This window comes from Phoxinus phoxinus, assembly GCF_949152265.1.
Source record: "Phoxinus phoxinus genome assembly, chromosome: 9".
Lineage (NCBI taxonomy): Eukaryota > Metazoa > Chordata > Actinopteri > Cypriniformes > Leuciscidae > Phoxinus > Phoxinus phoxinus.
In genome coordinates, this window is record NC_136884.1 from 14,277,340 (window position 1) to 14,298,852 (window position 21,513).

General features: G+C 40.6%; 1 protein-coding gene across 2 annotated transcripts; it reads right to left on the bottom strand.

Annotated features, from left to right (window-relative positions):
* Positions 1 to 46: 46 nt before the first annotated feature.
* Positions 47 to 21,394, bottom strand: golgb1 (golgin B1). 2 transcript variants are annotated; one of them, XM_079622428.1, is made up of 21 exons: positions 21,155 to 21,394; positions 20,836 to 20,966; positions 19,758 to 19,845; positions 18,736 to 18,909; positions 18,514 to 18,636; positions 18,148 to 18,303; positions 16,323 to 16,442; positions 14,337 to 14,450; positions 12,600 to 13,980; positions 12,364 to 12,446; positions 11,610 to 11,679; positions 6,199 to 11,293; positions 5,668 to 6,091; positions 5,320 to 5,553; positions 4,373 to 5,200; positions 4,081 to 4,265; positions 2,991 to 3,144; positions 2,621 to 2,706; positions 1,596 to 1,667; positions 1,365 to 1,455; positions 47 to 1,279 (listed from the first exon to the last, which is right to left on the bottom strand). In XM_079622428.1, exons 3-21 carry the CDS (start codon positions 19,836 to 19,838, stop codon positions 1,142 to 1,144), a joined length of 9,609 nt encoding a protein of 3,202 aa, XP_079478554.1. In that variant the 5' UTR covers positions 19,839 to 19,845; positions 20,836 to 20,966; positions 21,155 to 21,394; the 3' UTR covers positions 47 to 1,141. The 2 variants fall into 2 exon arrangements, with proteins under 2 accessions (XP_079478554.1, XP_079478555.1); XM_079622429.1 differs by lacking the exon at positions 21,155 to 21,394 and having other exon boundaries at positions 19,758 to 19,840; positions 20,836 to 20,927.
* Positions 21,395 to 21,513: the final 119 nt, after the last annotated feature.

Sequence of the window (21,513 nt, forward strand, 5' to 3'; positions counted from 1 at the left end):
TTTACTGTACAAATCTGCTGTACGAGAACATCACCACTACACAGATGTGTTTGTCTTCACATAAATAGACTTTATTTCCAAAAAATAGCCCCTACAACAGGGTAGCAGGAGGGAGAGAGAGAGAGAGAGGATAATTTACAGAGATTTTACAGATTAAACACTCATTGGGCTGTGCTTAAAATCTCACTTTAAAAGACAACATTTTAACCATAATCTAATCCAGCACAGCCCAAACAGATCTGAGTGACAGTAGAATAGTGAGAATAGGAAATCTGGCTTGGAACATGAATGAAATGAAGCTTGATGAAGCTGACTCAAACTGAAACAGAACCAAAACATCTTAAGAAATTGGTTAAAAAAAAATATTCCAAGATGAAAGTATTTCATTTATACCTTTAAGGTTAAACAAAAGCAATAGTAGTCCAGGTGTAAAGACCATGATGTGTAGTGTGTTAAAGAAAATGAACAAAACCAAAATCAACAAATAAACTGGAAAAAACCCCCACATATATTACAGTATTGCACAAAGCTGTCAAACTTATCTGCCATAAAAGAGAAGTCACCAAACTAAGACGATTCTAATAGACACGTACAGTAACTGTATCAGCTTTGTTGTTACATTACATTTGAATGCACTGACTTGCAGAAATGAAGAGATAATCAACTTATTGTGTGAAGTTGGAATGTGAAAAAAAGTATTTTTATGTCTACCTTTATGCAATTTCACAGACAATGTGAAACCCTGTTTGACAGAAAAGAAAAAGAAACCTGACACTACAGTGTCAACTTCATCATGTCACCGTCAACTTCATCTACATTTTGCATAAACATTTTTTTTCCATTAATGAGGGCGTTCTTAAAGGGTAAAACAATGTTCTTGAGGAAGTGCAGGTAGTGCTCTAGTAGTGTTACTAGTCTGGACAAGTCCCATTAAAACTGGGTGGAAATTATTTTTGTCAGAGCACTCTGATAAAAATAGAAAACAAAACAAACAGAATCGGATGTAACTTTGGTTAAAAAAAAGCAAGGAAAAAGGTTCACAGACGAATGTAAATGAGTTAATCCTGTCCATTTGTTTTGTTTAGTATAAGTGAATGAATATGTAACTGTCTTCCGCTCAGTAAAGGCTTATGAGTCTCTCTCACAGATATCCTCCCATGCATAGCAGCAACAGTACGTGAACAGTCAGCAGGTAGAGTGACACCAGCAGAGGGGTGCGCTGACGAGAGCAGAAGGCGACTCGCAGCATCCGCAGCAGCCCAGGTCCACCACTGCGAGTCTGAGATAAAGAAAATATACATCAAATACATCCATGGTATGTTTATACCAAATGTTGTGGAATTGCATTGCGGCTTTGTGTTTACCCGTGTAACAGCACCCTCTGGTGGCTCAATAAGTACAGCTGTCTCTGACGTCATGGCTTCAGATGCTGTCTGCCACTCCCCCTCTGTATAGCTGTAAATGATGAAGGAAATTGACATAGGTTAGTTTACAAAATATTTAATTAATACATTTCACATGAAGGCAGTCTGCAGCAATAATGCCCAGAGTCAGGCGCAGTGAGAGTTGATCTTAATCTGAGATATGGGTCAAACCGTTTGAGGCGATCCTGTGCAGCGATGAGCTCCTCCTCTACTCTGAGTCTCAGTTCTAACTCCTCATCCAGCCTGACAGAAACACACATAGAATTGAAGAGTTACTATACAGCACTGGTAAGGGGGGAAATTAAAGTTAACACATGGAAACTCACTGAAAGAGTCATGAGAGACCCATGTAACCTATGATTTATAGTTTAATGGGCAATGATTAATCGCATCCAAAATAAAAGATTGTGTTTACATAATAAATGTGTGTGTACTGTGTATAATTATTTTGTATATAATAATACACAAATGCATTTTTTTTTATATTTACACGTATACTGCATATATATTTATACATAATTTATTAATAATAAATATAAATATTTTATAGATAAATAACATTTTATTTAAGTTTTCTTAAATATATACATGCATGTCTGTGTATTTATACATACAAAATAATTATACACAGTACACACACACATATTACGTGAACACAAACTTTTATTTTGGATGCGATTAATCGTTGCCCAGTACTATTAATAACCTAATCAAATAGTCTAGAAGTCATATCTCAGGTAATTTACTGTTGATATTTGGTCACCATGTATTTGAGAGAGCAGCAAAGTGTGGTAAACACTGTACTGGGTAGATAGATAGATATTGATATTGATTCCAAATTACATGAGAAAACATTTATTTAGTAGCGTAATCTTTTACATTAAACAGTTTAGGTAATATAATCGGACTACTTTTGGATTACTTTTGACCTACTGTAAATCGTTAATATATTCAAAATCAAAACACTACAAAGAATAGCCATTGATTTAAAAAAAATAAGACTAATAGAAAAAAAAAAAATCAAACAGAGAAAAAAAAAGATCAACATATTACATATCACATGCTTTCATAATTCCTTTCAAATAAAGTATGAAGTATAATCTACAAACGCTATCTATGCGGTTTGTGGCTAAAGAGATTGACAAAATGCAACTGTAGATCAGTACAATTAATAAGACTAAACTTGGCAGCAGTACCTTCTCTGGAGTTCAATGAACTCCGCTTTATATCCCTCGTTGTGCTCTAGAGGACCACCAGGTGCAGCATCTACTGCAAGGCTTCCCTAAAAGACAAAGAAATCAACATTGGATGAATCACACTAAAGACAATGAAACAGATCAAGGACTTCAAAGATATATACTTAATTATAAAGTGGATCTTCTGAGACCAGAGAAATAAGCAAAAAAAGTCCCATTTCATACAAAGCGTATTTTACAGTACAATGAAGAGACTAGAATTTATAAATGTCTCTAGCTACACGAAGAGGTAGATGAATTGACTGAAAATAGAACATTTCTAGGCTGCTTCCAATATCTCATTCTTGAAAAGGAGACTAAAGCTTTGTACCTGTCTTTGTGTGTGCTCATGCCGTAATTTTGATGCACATGCTTCCTCCAGCATGGCATTAAGCTGGCGAACCTGTTGGTCCCTGTCTGAGAGGGTGGCCAGGGTCTGCTGCTTCAAGAGTTCGGCCTGGCCCTGCCAGTCCGTCATCTCAAACCTACACATGTAAACAAAAAAAATTAAGAAATTGTAAGAGAAACAGAATTAGAAACAGTATTTCACTTTTGGAGGGACATAAATTGTGGTCAAAGAATGCAAATATTTCTGGCTAATTCATTTTAGGCTGAAGGGGCGGTCAAAATCCCTTGTCTCTTCAGTCAGTTATATATATATTTCATTCCATATCCTTTTGAATGCTTACATTACTTTTATACAAATCAATAATCAAATATATATATATATGCATTATCACATAATCATTTCTATATTCTTTTGTGCTTGTGAAATTATATATTTTCTCTAGAGAGCAATGCAATTTCTCCCCCTTCTTCTTCGTGAGGAGCTATGTTTTGGCTAACTGATAATACGAAGCTCAAGCACTCTTCGGCCTTGGCGATGTTATTTGGTGGTGTTATGTGTGTGTGTGTTTGATTTTCTACGTAGGCATTTGGGACCCAACGCTCAGCCTCATCGACGCTCTCCTCTAACCTGCGAGGTTAACGCTGACCTAAATCTAAGGATTGGCGACAGCTATCCTGACTAATGGCGATAGGCACCTTCTATCTGCTCACATGTGTGAAATTGTTTATGGTCTTATATTCTCTTAGCCAATCAGATGTATGATGATGCGATGCTTGCCCTTGCAAAATGGTATAATTGGTGTATTATTTTGTGTAAGGGAGAGTTGGCTTGCGACCTCCTCGTGAGACTTTGACGCTCGCTCTACCGATGAAACTGCAAACTATTCTTCAGTAAATTTTTATCTTTTTGATTGAACCTCACGACTCCTGGTCATCTTTTCTACATATCTGGTCTCGGGTCTTATAACTGTTAACCCCTAACAAGGCTGTCTGTACAGCCATTTGCGGTTTTCTGCAAGACTACCACCAAAACAGCAGAATGGTATGTCATGAGTTAATCTGATCAATCTTACCTGAGCATTTCCAGTTCTTGCTTATCTCTGTCCATCTCGGCATCTCTATCCCTCAGCTCTGCCATTATATTTTCCTCTCGCTCCTCTGCCTTTCTTCTCTCTTCCTCTAAAGCTTGAGTGAGCCTGGATAGTTCACCAGATCCAAGTCGATCCAATTCAGACCGCTGCAACTGCAGCTGTTCCAACTGAGGAGCCATGAGGGATGCAATTAATAGGTTGCAAACATTATTAATGGCGACAGGATGCAATATTTTTATATTTCCATTAAATTATTAGGTAATCCATTACATACCATTCTTTCCCTGTCATTTTGAAGTGCCGCTAGAGCATTTTTTAGGCTCCACACTTCTCCTTTGGAGCCACTCGGGGAAGAAGCTGGGTGAACCGCCCGGTTTGTGTCATCTAAACGGAGACGCAGCTCTTTGGCCTCACTGACAGCTTGATCTCTTGAGACCTGCAGAGAGGTCATGGCTTGACCAAAAGACTGGTTCTGAGCTCGAAGCTGACAGGCTGCTTCCCTCTCCTCCAGAAGCTGTTGCTCCATCATCAACAGGTCTCGTGCCAACTCCGCCACCCTCTCCTCTGCTGTTTCAGCTTCGGTTCGCAGAATGCTGCCTTCCCACTGTAGCTCCTTCAACTCTTTGCTGTGGAGTGCCTGGGTCTCCTTCTCCAATTCCAAGGTCTCCTCCAAGGTGGTGATGCGTTTTCTAGCAGCTTTGAGCTGTTCCCTGAGCTTCTCTACCTCGGCCCCGGGTGCATCTTGCCTATCGACTCGTACATTTCCTTCGCTGGCCTGGATTAAGCTCTCCTGCACCAATGGAGGTACCTTCCCTTGCACAACGTCTTTTTCAAGAGCCCGAATATGGCTCTCAAGACCTTCTTTCTCTCTCTCCAGGAAACTGATGCGCTCTACTTGGGCAGCAAGAATCTGTTTGTGTTGGGAGTCCTTCATAGCAAGAACCTGGTTCAGGTCATTTCTGTAACCATGAAGCTGGGCAGCCAGCTTGGCATTCTCAGCATTGAGGTCATCCCGCTGTGACAAAAAGGCTCGAAGCTCCTCCTTTAATCCATTGTTTTCACCTGCAGCCTCCTGGATAAGGCTGTCCTTCTCCATCATTACCTGAGAGAACATGAGATTTTAACATGTCCGAACTTTAAAAGATCCTCTGTATTAATTATGTAAATTGAGGCTAGTCAATTTTTTTCAAAATCTAATCAAATTATTAAGAGAAGCATTACCTGGAGGTGTCTTTCCTCTAGCTGCTTGTATTGGCTGAGTACTATGTCTCTGTCATCCTGCAGGGAGCCCATAGCCTTGGTGAAGGACTCCAGTTGCGCTCTGCTCTGGAAGGTATCCTCCACAGCCTTACGGAGCCTCTCTTCTAAACCACGCAGCTCTTCTCTTCTCTCCTCCAGCTCTTTTTCTGCCATCTCAGCCCTTCCATCTGCATCCTTTCTAGCCTCATCTACAGCCTAAAAGAAAAGAAAGCCTACTGTATTATTATATAGCATTACATTACTAATAATGAGATGAATGAATATGCATGGATTCATTTAAGAAACTATGGCATTATTCAGTACAAGTACCTGTGTCACAGCTTGCTCCTTCTCACCAAGGAGCTCCATTTCCCTCTTCTCCTTCTCATCTAATGCAGTCTGAAGAGTTTCGGTAAGGTTCTTTGAAGATCCCAGGTCTGTCTCCAGTTGCTCAAGCCTCAAGTATAGTCTCCTTTCCTCTGTCTCCCTTTCTTTGATCACTGCACGTGCCTCATTAGCATCACCCTGAAGCTTATACACTGCCTCTTCTAGGGTTTTGGTGCGGGGCCGTAGACCCTCTGCCTCTGTCTCCAGGGTAGTCAGTTGGGTGCGAGTTTGGGTCAGGTTGGTCTCTACCAGAGTGAGCTTCTGCTGCAGATCTACTCTTTCTTTCTCAAGAGCAGCAAGGCTTTCATTATGTTTCTTTTCCACCTCAGACAGCTCTAGTTGTAGGTTCTCCTCTGCCTTTTGCATTCTGCAGACATACATTTTATTTATTATTTAAAATTTACTGTAACAGCAAAAGTATAATTACCAGATGTTAACATAACCGGATTTACAATAGCAAAAAACAAAACAAACCTTTCCAATAAACTCTGGAGCTCCTCTTTTAGGGTGGTCTCCTTCTGGAGTTGCTCAGCTAGTTCTTTAGCACGAGTCTCAGCCTCCCGAACATCAGCCTCCTTTTCCTGTAGTTCGCTATGAAAACGGCTTTCCCATTGCTTGGCCTCATCCAGCACTCGGTCACGATCATCCTGCAGGGACGACATGGAGCGAGAAAAGGCTGCCAAACGAGCCAGTGCTTTATCCAAACGGGCTTGCATTTCCTGGGCATGCTTGTCTGTGGCCTCAGCAATACTCCTTGCCTCTAAGGTTGCCTCTTCCTCCCTCTCACGCTCCCTGTAAGATTTTTCTAGTCTTAATTCAATCTGTTTTAGCTCGGCTCCAAGGCGATACCTGACTTCATCCAGGGTACGCTCTGCATCTGCTTTCAACTCGACCTCTTTGTATTGTACCATTTGTTCTGCAGCTAGCTTGTCCGCTTGGGCCTGCTTTGCTTCTTCCAGTGCCATGTCCAGCTTCACTTTACATGTTGAAAGTTCAGATGCAATACTTGTTCTGTCTTGCATGTTCTTTGCAATTTCCAAGCGCACTGCCTCAAGTTCTGCACTCAGCTCATCTCTACCCAACAGCACGGACTTAACTTCCTTAGCCAGTTCACTTATTCTTTCCTGGTACTCAATGCAGTCTTTCTGTAGCTGACGGACTTCAAGTTGCTTTTCCCTCAGCAGTTCCTCAAGCTGACGTGTTCTGCTTTGACTACCTTCTTTAAACCTCTGTGCAGATTTCAACTTCTGCTCCAGCTCTCTTTGTTTGCCTGCCTCAGCCTCTGCCTCTGCTCTTTCTCGTTGGGCCTGCCTCATGTCCTCCTCCATCCTGGCTGCCCGGCCCCTCTCACTTGACACCTCAGCTTCTAGCTCAGCTCGCTCTCTCTCCAGTTTCTCCAATTCCCTCTGCATGTCCGTAAGGCGATCACGACTGTCAGATGCCTCTTGCTGGTAGCCTGCAATGCTGCCATTGAGCTGAGCCAGCTGGTTCATCAATCGCTCCTCTAAGTCATCTCTTTCAGCCTCTAGGCTAGTGCGGAGTTCTTGTAGTTGGGTCTCTTTCTTAGAGCTCTCTACATTGTGGAGGCTCTCTCTTTCTAAAGCCTCCTGAAGCTGCTGGTTGAGGGAATCGAGCTCTGCATTAAGCATGGATTCTTGCTTGTTTCTGGATTCCATGTGATCCTCAAGAGCAGCTTCAAGATCCCTTATTTTACTCTCTGCCGTTTCGAGAGAGGTCTCCAGCTCCTTGAGCCTCTCCTCTGTTTGAGCATTCATCTTTGCTTGCAATTTTGTGACTTCTTGTTCAAGTGAAGTATTAATGGATTCCACTGGCTTAATGAGATGAGTCTCTAGGGAAATGCTATCATTCTGGGACTCTTGGATTTCAATTAAATCAGGACTTCTCTGCTGTGTGACGAATTTAACCTCCTTAAAAGTCTCCATGGAGCATGTGTCCAGGGTTTCACTACCCTTTGTGTCAATTTCCTCAGCCAAACGCTGTCTCAATTCCTCAGCTTCGTGCTCCAAAGAGTTTTTATCATCCAGAGCAATATTATAATTTGTTTTCAAGGTCTCAAACTCTTGTTTGACTCTTTCAAGCTCTTGTTTCAGCGCAGTTTCTGTATGTGTGACCAATTTCTTCTCTTCCTGCTCCCTAAGCCTTTCATTCTCCTCCTCTAAATCCATAATCTTTTGATGTTTGACCTTGGCAAATTTTCTCATTTTTTCTTTTACAACATCCACCTCCTTCATAGCTTCCTCAGCTAACCTCTCAGCCTCTTGTCTGGCTACCTCATGGGCTCGTGACTTGGCTGCTAACTCCTGCCTCTCCTGTCGAGCAGCTTCAAGCACTCGTCTCACTCGTTCAGCCTCATCACTTACATTTTCATAGGACTTGAGGAGAGATTCATACTCTTCTTTCATGCTTTGTACCTTTTCTTCCAGCTGCCTGCACACTTGTTCGGATTCCTCTTTGGCACTCTCAGCTTGTCGTTTGCATGCATCCTTCTCATTCAAAACACCCTCCATAGCAAGTTTAAGGCTCTCACAGGACGCACTCAGACTCTGGTTTTCCAACAAAGTTCGATCCACCTCCTCAATTAACTTCTTCCTTTCTTCTCTTGACTTATTCAGCTCCACCTCTATTAACTCCAGCTTCTGTTGTAGCTCTAATCTAATCTTCTCAGCAGCAGCCTTTTCCTCCTTCAACGCCTGTCTCTCTTTGATTGCCTCCTTGCGTGATACAAGAGCAGCCTGAAGTTTACGTTGAAGCTGTTGGAGTTTGGCACTATTATCCTTCTCTTCTTCCTCACGTTGTGGCATTTCGGCTTCCAGTTTATTAACCTTATCTTGCTCAGCTTTAAACCCTTCTTGTAATGAAGCAATCTGCTGATCTTTCACCAGTACTGTTTCCTGCATCTTAAGTAGAAGTGAACTTTGTTCACTAAACTGCTGGCTTAAATCAACAATCTCATCATTCTTGTTTTTAAGAAAGTGTTTAAATTCTTCCACTTCTGACTGAAGTGCTTTGATTAAAGACTCAGTATCTGAGGTGCTTCTTTTAGCTGCTTCCCAAGCCTCATCCACCTCCGCTTTCAACTTGTCTGCATGCGCTTCAGCTCTCTGACATTTTTCCCTAAGAGCCTCTATTTCCTTGGTGAGAGAATCAATCTGCCTCTCCTTTTCTCTCAAGTCTTCAAGTTCTTGGGAAAGTTCTTTAAATTTGCTATCTGTAAGTGATTGGGAGGATTGGCTCTCTTGTAGGCACACCTCTAACTCCGCACGTGCAGCCTGCTCAACTCTTAATTCCTCTTGAAGAGCATTTATAATTTCCTCATTATCTTTTATCATGGGCTGCTGAGATTGCTCACCAAGTTTGTTATGTTGTTGTGTCTCAGTCTCAGCTGAAGCAAAATCCACCCAGTCCTCCTGAACCCAATCGTTTGTCTCTGGTTTCTCTAGATTCTGTGTAGTAGACTCAACATTACCATCCACATTCCCACTCACCACTTTATCTGCAGCATTATTTGATTCTAGCAGACCCTCTAGCTCCATAATACGATTCAACAACCCAGTTTTATCTCCCTCTTCAGTTTGGAGGCGTTCAAGAAGCTCACTGCATTCTTCTTTCTGCCGTTTCATCTGCTCAAGATGATGACGATCGTTCTCTTGAGCTTTCACAACAGTGTCCTCGTGAGCATCAGTAGCTTCCTGAAGCTTTTTATGCAATGTTTCAATGTCAGATTCCATTGACGCTATCTGTGAAAGAAGTCTATTTTTGTCGTCAACTGCCTGTGACATTTGTTGTTCATTCATTTGTACATACTGCTTTGTCAAATGTTGTATTTCTGCATGCGACTCAGTCAATGCTTGATCTTGTTTACAGATTTTTTGTTCCAGACTTGTTAAGGTCTCATCTTTCAAACTTAAGACATCTCTGGTTTCTTGCAACAAAGCATCAAGTCTCTGTATTTCTAGCTTTTTTTCCTTAATTTCATTTTTAAACTGAAGAGTTATTCCCTCATTATCATCTCTTTCCTTTTCTTCCCTGTTCTCAGCCCCCTTCTCGAAGTCTGCAACTTTTTTCATCAATTCTTTCCGCTGTATCAGAGCTGCCTGCAGCTTTCTCTTGACCTGTTCTCCATCTTTCTTCATGGCAGCCATTTGAGTAACCAAGTCCTCTTTCTCATTTCGTAAAGCAACAAGTTCCTCACTTTCTGGTGTTTTATCCTCTAGGATTTTCTGCTGGTTATCCCTGACACTCTCAAGTTCATAAATTTGTTCTTTTAGCTTTTTGACTTCACTGGTTATCAAAAAATGTTCCTCTCCAGCCTGGAGTAGTTTGCCAGTCATGCTATCATTGATTTCCATCATCTCCAGGTCTTTCTGTGAAATACACTTTTGTAGGTCTTCCAGGTCAGCCTTCCTGTCAATGAGAGCAGCTTTTGCCATGTCAGCTTCCTGAGAGACCTGCACTAACCTGCCCTCTATATCCAAGAGCTTCTGTTCCAGTTCAGAGGAAGCAAACTCTCTGTCCTCCAGTTGAGCAGCCAACATTCTAGCTTGACCTTCTTGTTCAACAAGTCTTTGTTGGGCTTCATAAAGGCCTGCCTGTAAAACTTGCAGCTCATCATCTTTAGAGCAAAACACTTCTTTCAAGTTCTCAAGCTGATTAGCAATACTTTGCCCATCTAATTTTTCTTGCTCAATCAACGCCTTAGCTTCGATCAGCTCTTTCTCGTAGATGTTTACCCTGGACTCAGCTTCATTTTTGGAAACTTTGAGTGACTTCAAAGCTTCCTTCAGCTGGAAGACTTCCTCCTGTGATTGTAAGGCTGAGTCTTTAAACTGCTGAAGCTCTCCCAGAAGCTCACTGTATCTTTTCTGAATCTCTTCAGCTAATACCTGTGCAAAAGCCTGACCAGTGCTTGAATCTGTATTTAGCAAACTTCCCTCCTGTTGGTCAAGGCGTACCTGTACAGTTTCATGAATAACTAAATGTGGTGATTCAATATCAACTATGCAGCTAGTTGATGCGACCTGCTCATCACAGGTCTCTTCCCAAGATTGCGTGGATAAGCGTAGTGTCGCAAAGTCCTGAACTTGGGGCGACCACTCTTGAGTCCCATCTTGGTTGACTGCTTCCAGAAGAGTCCAGCTACTATGAGCCACCTCTGAATCACTGCTTGTCACCATCTCATCCGAGGAAGTACCCTTTGATTCTCCAGGAGAATCAGGTTGAGGTTCTATAAGCTCAGGGCTACTCTCATTGCCAGCGGAGACAGACAGAACAGAGGTGTCTACTGCCACAAGTGTTGTCTCTTCCTCTTGTGAGCCTTCAAGAGCCATAGATAGAGCTGTAGAGCTGTCGTGCAACTCAGCGATGTCTCCTCTGCTTACACTGTCTGCACTTTCCTCCTCTGGGATATTCAGAGTTTGGCCTGTGGTGAGTGACAGTTTTTCTCTGAGAGCGAAAAGTTCTCTTTCTCTATCTGCAAGAGCCTGCTCCAGAAACGGTATCCGATCAGTCTGGACTTCATTTTCTGAACTATGTCCATCTCCACTGTTATCTGAAACAGAAATCATGAGACAATCAAGTTAAAATGATCAAATAACTTGAACATGCAACATGTATAATGTTTTAAATGCATATTGTTCAAGTATAAATTCTTAACTTCCTGTTTATGTTTTGTGTTTTGACTGTGGAAACCTGTCTTTCTGGTTGACCGAATATCTAAACATTATAAACACTGCAAACATTTTTAGATTAGAAACCACAATGTTTCAAGACAAGACAATTATGGAAGAAAACGGGATTGCTGTTACTAAAAGAATCACTGCAGTTTAAAGTACATTCAACTACACAAGGGCAAATATTAAACTTACCCTGGTGTGTCCTATCCAAATCCTTCACAGACAGGTCAGTCACATGACCACCTAATGACTCACCAGTAACCTAGGAAAGACAAGCCCTTGTTACAACAAACAGTCTGCTCACACTAATGCATGCTTATTGAGAGTGCACTGGTCTGCTGAATTCCCACAGTAACTGCAGTTATTTGAACACCATAACAGACCATACCTTTTATTAATACTTCATAACTAAGCCCTTATATGTGGGGCCAGAAACAGGAATAGATGATGAAAGTCGGGAGGATTATACTATCTCTGGCCTGATAATCTGTGAGACAAACCGTCTAGGCATTAATGTCACCTTGTGTCTGTTGCACCAAACACAGATTTTGCTATATACTGTACATCCAAATGAGTTTGCTATAACAGACACATTGCCCTAGACAAGTGCATCTTATTCTGTGGAGCATCTCCATTGCATTAATAACTTTTCATGCTTGTTTTTGGTTGCAAATTGTAAGTCCGATGACTATGAAAAGTAATAGACAAATAGCTCAACTGTACAACAGTCTGTATGATTTGAAGTATCATTCATGTCCACAGCTTAAATCATCTATGACAGATTAAATACCAAGAACCCCAGGTACTTATTTGAACACTTAAGCATGAGCAAAAGTAATAGTAAAGCTTGCTTTAACTCTAATTGCATTCAAAAGATTCAAAAGACTAACTGCACTGAAAAACGCAATGTTTAAAAAGCTTCAACGTATTTTTGCAATCCACCTACCTGAACAGACAGAAGTTGTTGCTCCAGTTCCTGTATCCTAGCAACTGCTTCCTCTCCTTCAGCTTTGCTTTTATCAAGTTGACCTAGAGCATCAGGTGCATTAAGACATCATTAGTTTTTGATCATAGTACACACAACGTGCCCTATATTGTTCGTTTGGTTGATAAAATGCTTCCAAGGACAGTTTACTCAAACCACAAAAGCTGCTTTGAACTTTGTTCTCCTGGGCTGTTTACCTTGCAGAGATTGTAGAGTGAGTGTGATCTGAGACAAGTGTGCTTGACTCTCCTGCTGTTCATCTGTAATGCTGCTCAGCCGTGCTTCTAGAGCAGGTAACACCTCTAAGAACTGTGCCGAGTCCGTAGGAATGGATAGTTCCACCTCTGCCTCCCCAGTAGTTGTCAAAGACCGAATTCCTCTCCAAAGTTTCTCCAGAGCATCCTTGGTTTGAAGTCCTGCTTTATGTTCCTCTTTACTGGCGTCCAGTGTCTCTCTCAATGACTCAAGCTCATTTTGCATCTGGGCTAAGTGATCTCTTTCACTGTTAGATTCTTCTTCCCTTGCTCTTTCTACTTCTTCAAGCTTCTCCTGAAGACGATAAAGCTCTTCCATGCGACTTGCCAGTTCCACCTCCAGCTTCTTTGTCATTTCCTCTTTCTGTTTCTCTGTGACTTCCAGACAGGATTGTAAGTTGGCCAGCTCTGTCTCAAAGCTTGTCTGTCTTTCTTGCAATGTCTCCAGTCGTTCTCTCTCTTCAGCTGAAAATTTTTCCCTCAGTTCATCCAACTCTGTGGTCTTTTTCATTAATTCAGCATTGAGAGCAATGATGTTCTGCTCTTTTTCCCTTTCTGTTGTTTCTAATCTGGCTTCTAGAGATACTTTCATGTTGGCCAGCTCTGCCTCAAAGCTAGTCTCTCTCTCTTTAATTTTCTCCAGCATTTGGTCATTCTCTCTTTCTTTAAATTCAAGCTTTGCTCTCATTTCATCCACATCCGCTGTCTTTTTCAGTATTTCAGTGTTGAGAGCACCAATGATCTGGTCTCTTTCACTTTCTTGTGTTTCTGATCTAGCTTCTAGAGATACTTTCATGCTGGCCAGCTCTGCCTCAAAGCTAGTCTCTCTCTCTTTCAATTTCTCCAGCATTTCTTCCTTTTCACTTTGCTCAGATTCAAGTTTTCTTCTCATTTCATCCCACTCTGTGGTCCTTTTCAGTAATTCAGCGTTGAGATGGGTAACGTTGACGTTGAGTGCACTGATGCTGTGCTCTCTCTCACTCTCTGATGTCTCTAATCTGGCTTCTACACATACTTTCATTTTGGCCAGTTCTGCCTCAAAGTCAGTTTCTCTTTCTTTCAATTTCTCCAGCGTTTCTTCTTTCTCTCTTTCTTCAGATTCAAGTTTTGCTCTAACTTCATCCATCTCTGTTATCTTTTTCTGTAATTCATCGTTGAGAGAATTGACGGTCTGGTCTCTCTCAATTTCTGAAGCCTCTAGTCTGGCTCTAAGAGCCTGGAGTTCTTCCTCAGCGCGAATGGTCCACTGCTGCCTCTCCTCTTCTCTCAGTCTTTGGGCTTCTGCCAACTCCAGCTCCATCTGCCTGAACTGAGCAGTCAGAATCTGTAGAAATTAAACATTCATAACATGTTTATAATCTTGCTTAAGCGTCAACAAATAATACAAACTGTAAAAGGAAATACTCCTATAATAGTGTTGAATGAACTGCTTCTTTAATCAGAGATTTTAGCATAACCAGCTGAGACCACAGCATGCAACAAGAAATTCTGTTGGTTACTTGGATTCTATTTTTGATCACACAGCTGGGGTTTCCCGCAGTGACTGGTTCAAAATCACCACATAGCTGTATGTTGTTATGGTCAAATATCTCTTGTTTGACTGATGATTTAAATATTTCGCTTTCTGTAACGACAGTCAAATTTACAGGGCACAGTGTAAAATATATGTGTTAGGCTGACCTGTTTCTGCTGGTCTGCACTGTTGAGTTCCTGCTGCAACATTTCTAGGACTTCTGAACGAGAACGCAAGGACTCCTCCAACTCCTCTATGCGCTGCTGGGATGCACGAAGAGCCTGTAAAACAATAAACAGGATTAAAGCCCAACACAGAACGAGATATAGAGGTACAGATACTTGCTGCAGGGTTTGATTTATCAGAAATTAACAAATATTTAAAAGATCAGTCTTAATCCGAGCTTGCTTTTTTTTAATTCCTGTCCAAAAACGTGAACAAAACATAACATGCCAAGAGTTGGATGCTGCTCACAGAATGTGAAACTAGACAGCTTAGATACAAATTGCCATGGTAACATGATGAGCTATGATTTCATGCTTTATAATAACACACAAATATGGATACAACACCTCAGGCTATCCCAAAACAAAACTCTAACAAATATGAAAACAGCAAGACAATGATGTCCTTACATTGCTGCTCTTTTCCATCTCTCTCTCTCTCTAACATCAAAATCAAAACAAAAATGGGTCACTGAGCACAAAACCAAGCATCTGCAATGGCCATCCCAGTCCCCAGACCTGAACCCTATAGAAAATGAGTGGGCTGAACTGAAGAGAAGAAGCGCCAACATGGATCTGGGAATCTGAAGGATCTGGAGAGATTCTGTATGGAGGAATGGTCTCTGATCTCTTGTTGTCAGGTGTTCTCCAAACTCATCAGGCATTATAGAAGACTCAGGGCTGTATTTAATAAAAGGGGACAAATAATCTTTCCCAATGTGTTTTGGAGAATAACATTTATTTCATAATGTGATCCCATAATGTGAAATAAAAGTTTTGATTTTTGCAAAAGGATAAACAATTCAAATTTATTTACAGACATCTTTGATCATATTTACCAAGGGGGCAAATAATTTTGACCAGCACTGTATATATAAATATATATATATATACTGATTATCTACTGATCAAATAAACAACAAACTTTTGACAAGCACTATAGGACGTTAAAAGCTTTATCATACACTTCTCTAAATAGACTCCCTAAAAACCTATTTAAAATAAAAAAATAAAAATAAGTGAGTGAATGAATGAAAGGAAGAACTTAACCTTTAGATCACCAACTTCAAGACCAAAGCAAATATTATAATAACCACAGTAATATTTATATAATATACAATATTTATTGTTCTATTAATTTTCTGTGTTTCTTGCTATTTTTTAAACCATGTAACCAAAACATGGGACATGTCTGAATGAAGGTTATAACACTATAGTGTGACAGCATTATTTTCATGAAATAATCAAATAGAATTAGAAATGTATAAAATTCAGCAATAAATAATAGGAGAGAATAACAATAACAAGCTAGTTCTGAAAGTATGAGATCCCACCCTACCTTCAGAGCGCTTTCTAAAGATGTGCCGCCTCCAAAACAAATGAACGCACACAGCAGTTTGAAAAGCGTCACGAGACAAGAGACGGTGTTAAATTACCTCATGACTGTGTCTACAACGCGCTGATGACATGTGATGTCTGTGTGAGCAGGGTGTGAAGACGGAGGCATGGAAATACATACATGTTGACAGGCAGGTAGGACATCATATCATTGCATTCGGACCGAATGCAATGATTGGACGAACATTTTTTGGTCCTGAGGCTTCCACAGAAGATACATGTACATGTTTTAATATTTGTGATTGGTTGTGAAGAGAGTTTCAACCAGTATAACAAAAAGTGTTTATAAAACAAATTGCCTACCCTACCTTTAAGCTATACCTCAGTAGAAGCTAGCTAGTTTGGGACCTAATGTTGGTTTGTAGTTACTGATAAACTTTTATTTCCTATTATCATTACTTTGGTTAGGTTGAGCTTGACGAATGCAGTCAACACCATAATCTGTGTGGAGACTAAAAAAAAGAAATATCAAAGAAAATGGAACATGAAAGGGGACCTTATTTATGGAAAGTGCCAAAACATGAGAAATACCTGCTGTAAGTCTGGGTCATTTAAGGTCTGCGTGAGACTGAGGAGTTCTTGCTCATGTTTAAGGATTTGATCTTGAAATCGAACATCTTTTTCTTTCACCACAGCCTGCAGGATTCGCACCTGGACAACAGTTAAAAACATAAAAAAGTAGATATAGTATTTAAGAGTGAAAAACTTAGATCAGACTATTATGGCGCTTTTCCACTGCATGGTACGGTACGGTTCGGTACGGCACGGCACGCTTTGGCGCTTTTCCACTGCATGGTACGGTACGGCTCGGTTCGGTACGGCTCACTTATGGCGCATTTCCACTGCATAGTACGGTACGGTACGGCTCGCTTCGGCTCGCTTTAAATGGTACCACCTCTGTTGAGGTTCCAAGCGTACCGTACCGATACTAAACGTGACGTGAAAACACTGCAGATCACTGATTGGTCAGTCACTTCAGCGTCATTGTATTTTCAACACGAGACACTAAACCCGCTAGATTTAAATAGCCAGACAACAGCCAACGCAGTAGCAACTGTTTTTAGAGTATTTACTTGACAAAATAAGTTTAAAAAATCACAAAAGAAATGGCTGAATCGTGGTCAGTGGACGAGGTGCAGACGTTCCTCTCGTTGATTGCCGCCGGACCTACAAACAGTGTAGGGACAAATTAGAGGCGACATATTAACGATCAGTCCCACCCACTTTGAAACGGTACTAACTGCAGTGGAAAAGCAACCGAGCTAAAGTGAACCGAACCGTGCCGTACCGAGTTGAGTCGTACCACGCAGTGGAAAAGCGAAGCGAGCCGAACCGTTCCGCGCCGAGACGAACCGTACCGAGCCGTACCATGCAGTGGAAAAGCGCCATTAGAGGTACCTTCAAAAACCTTGACCAACATATGACACATTTCAAGATTTTAAGTTTTTAGTTTTAGTCACATTTTAGTCACTTATAAACTTGATAGTTTTAGTCAAGTTTTAGTCGACGAAAACACAAAAAGGTTTTAGTCAAGTTTTAGTCGACGAAAACACAAAAAGGTTTTAGTCAATTTTAGTAAAAAAAAAAAAAAAAAAAAAGTAGTCTATAGCAAATTAATTTAGGTTAAAAAGTATTGGAAATGGGCTTAGGTTTGACAGGTTGCAGCAAGTGTTGCAATTCATAAAACAACAGTTAACCTTAAAACCTTTGCATAATAAACTAGACTTTATGAATAATTCGATTGGTTGGGTCCTTACATGCGCTTCGTGAGGCACACACGCACTAGCACACACGCAAGGTCTCTCGCTCCCTTTCTCTGCTGTGCGCGCGCTACACATGCGCGCTCTTGCTCGCTCTATCTAGATTCCGGGAGATTTTAACTCATTTGCGGGCAATTCTGAAATGATCGTAAATTATGGGATTTTTTTCATTATTGATCGTACATCATAGCCTACAGAGGTCAAAATTATCGTACAAATACAATAAATATCGTACGTCTGGCAACACTGGTTGTTGTTGTGTGGAATCTGGTGCGCGGCAGCCGGGTGGTGGGCGTACAACAACGATTAGAATGCGGCATTGCTGATACTTTTTTTTAGCTCAAAACAGACCGATTTCACGCAAAATAGGCAGAAATGACATGCATTGTGAACGTCAGACTTATAATCATTTTCGTTCCATCTCGTCTCGTCAACGAAAACGTCTCGTCATGTTTTAGTCACCTTAGAGCCATTTTTAGCTAGTCATCGTAACGTTATCGTCATAAAAAAAAGGTGCGTCAACGAAATAATTGCGTTATCGTCATCGTTGACGAAAACAACATTGGCTTAAAGGAATAGTTTTGGGTAAAACACACCTGCTCTGCATGACCCTCCTCTCTCACACGCTGTTCAGCCTCCCAGAGCTGCTGTTGGAGGATCTTGTTGGAGGACTCCGCCTGGCTGAGCTTTTCTTTCAGCTGCTGGAGTTCCTCCTCCACTCCTGGAGCCATTTGGAAAGAGCTCTCTGAATTCTGAAAAAATAAAATAAAAATTATCATCATAATGCTGCAGGAAAAACTAATGAATTTGGCAAACACTGACTGTATAAAGTAGTAACAGTAAGCACCACAATCATAATTATATTGGAATATGTTGTCACATTAAATAATATAAGTTGGTCATAATAATGAATCATAATTAAAGTTGGTCATACTTAAATAATATAAATATATCAGCTTTACCTGACTGGTGTTCAATGCTTCTTGTCCTTTCAGCTCAGAGATCTGTTTGTTTAGGGAGGCCATCTTAGCCTTGGCTTGCAGTTTAAGCTTAGTGAATTTGACTTCTGACTGTTCTTTCTCCTCCTGTATGAGGACAAAAAAAAAAAAAACCTTAGACCTGTTAATATTCATGGTCTAGTTAGTACCACTTGTTTGTTGATTTCTCATTATGCAAGCCCACACCTTGAACTGTTTTTCAGTGCTGGCGAGCAGACTGTCCTTCTCTCGAATCAGCTCCTTCAGCTGAACCACCAGCTGCTCTGTCTGGGCCAGCCTCTCCAGGACCTCCTCTGAAGGGCCCGGGCCCTCCACGGATGCTTCAGAATCGGGCTGGGGCTGAGGCACCAGCCCATCCTGCTGCAAAGACAACATTTAAAGTATTGAGTGGGTTCTCTAGATGGTTAATTACATTAAAGTCGGTGTGAAATTGATCTATTTCAACAAATTGCATGTTGTAGATCTTACTGTGAACAGTTCATCCATGTATGCGTCTAATTTTTTCATTTTAACCTTGCGAAGAATCAAATGTCTGTCTCTACTTCTGTTTCATCACAACTTGTCCTGAAGTCACCATGATTTCAAAATTGACAAATCTTTTTTTTTATGGAATATTACAGTATTTATTATAAATTATTTATCCATGCACTTTGTTAATTTTTTAATTTTTTTAGATGAATGTGCCCTCGTAATCTTTAATCAAAATAACTTATCCTCTCTCTTGCAGCGACTTCTCTTCTCTGATGACGTGTTTACCGGCATGAGGGAGGGACAACCAGTCACTCACATGACATCACAGCAATAGCAAACCACAAAATAAAGTCGAGCCCTACATTTTTTCTTGTTCAAGAAGCCGTACACCACAATAGGAAAGAAAAGACTTGTGACAACGCATTCGTCACGGTGCCACTGAGTGTAAAAACGCGAAAGGCGAAGCTTGAATTTCCAGGTATGTCCCTCTTTGGCTAATGTATTTTCAAGATAGAGGCGCAACATGGCTTTCACCATTATAAATGGCAGATAATTCTACGCTTACGAGAATACTTGATTAGTTGGTTGAAGTAATTATACATTAATGAGCACATATAATTTTGAAAGAACAACGTGTTTTTTGCTAAGAATCAACTTAAAAAATTACACAGTGCAGCTTTAAATTAGCACTGCTTCTTTTTCATCTACTTGTCTTATCCTTAGTGGTCCATGCTCACCTGTAAGTCTCCATCGGAGCGTTCCTCACCCGAGAGCTCCTGGAGGACCGAGGACACCCCTTGGGTCAGCCGACTTAACATGGCTGATCTGCATGTAAAGATATGCAATGAAATGTTAGTTCACAGCTCAAGTATTTTCTATCAAGCTCTTTACTGAGTGAATTGCTGAAACTGTTTTTAGCACGTTTAGCATATAAGTAAGCCAGAATCAGATAACGACAGATAGACTTTCAATGAATTATTGATTAATTTATTTAAAGGGACATTTAGCTCTCTAGATCCCAAATGAGCCAACACCTAGTAATGACAGTTTGGCATGAAATATTCATTTTATATAAATATAACACGCTTCTCTGTTGCATTACATCACATTAATAAATCAAATCCATATAGTGAACAAAGTACATTACAGTTTGGTTAGTGTATATATTTATGTTAAGCTATATTTCTCATAGATTATGATTGGACACAGACTGAGCACATCCATTATACTGTAAAAGAAAAAAAAAGAAAAAAAAAAGCACACCACACGCATAACTCAAAATACATGAATAACTAGATCACTTGATGAGCTCAAATCAGGATTCTTTAATGGTTACGTAATGTGTGTCCGCTGTACTGACAGTAACCAAAGGAGGCGTGAACGGAATAACAACATTGTGTCTATCTTTCCTGATAATAAATAACCACCTTTGGCAGAGCCATAAAGCGGAGAAAAACGAAGAGAACCGAAAAACGCCGAGTCAAATATAACTGACTGCGGCTGCGTCGCTTTCATTTTGTCTACACAACAGCAAAGATTATTGAGCGACTCTTCTTCCTTGTGTTTCAAAACCGATTGATATCAGCACAAATGTTCGAGACACATAAAGGTATGACTTTTATGTTTCATAATGGTTATAAAACGGCATTGTTAAAGCCCAATGAGCGGCAGTAATGAGCGCAAGCTTTAAGTGAGCTCGTGCTGATGACTCGTAAACAACTGTAACGATATTTATAAATGTACTTGTGTTTGTGCATGTCAGCGGATGAAAACGCTTAGATGCAGCTTGTTAATGTTATTAAGCATGAAACTAACCTGTGTAATCGGCGCAGGAAAGAGCTGCGTGGTTTATTTGATCAATTTCGTCTCCAGGATTTCAGAGCCACATCACCAAACATCCCGGAAACAGAAACCCAGCGCTGTGATTGGACCACGCATGGGAGTGTCTGAAAACAACAAGTCACTCTGTGAGCAGCATAACTTTACGCCAAGGGACCATCAACAAATATAAAACAGAAGCACAATTTAAGTAGCCATGGTTTGCAAAAAGATAATAGGAACAAATTACAAATATTAGTTTAGGAGTTACATAATGGTTCAAAACAGAATAGGACGACATGATTTAAAACTTAACATGGTTATTAATTACGGAAAACAGCTAGGACGCAGTCTCATTCTGTTGGCACACTACGCCACGGTGTTTGTAAGCTTTCTATCTCATTCTGTGAACTTTTTTCTGGAAGTGATCAAGTGGACGTCGATGATTGCCAGATGCACAGTAGCTGTATTTGAATCCATTCACAGGAGTCTACATTGGTTGACCAGAAGACGCAGTAGTAGGACGTCCATATAAATGTTCTCCAGCAGCGACACCGAGTCGGACTGATGAAGGACATTGTTATGAACCCAAAGGATAACAATATCATGACACGAAAATACTTCATGAAGAAACAGATTTTACATGGATCTTATATGGAGTTATACACTCCAAGG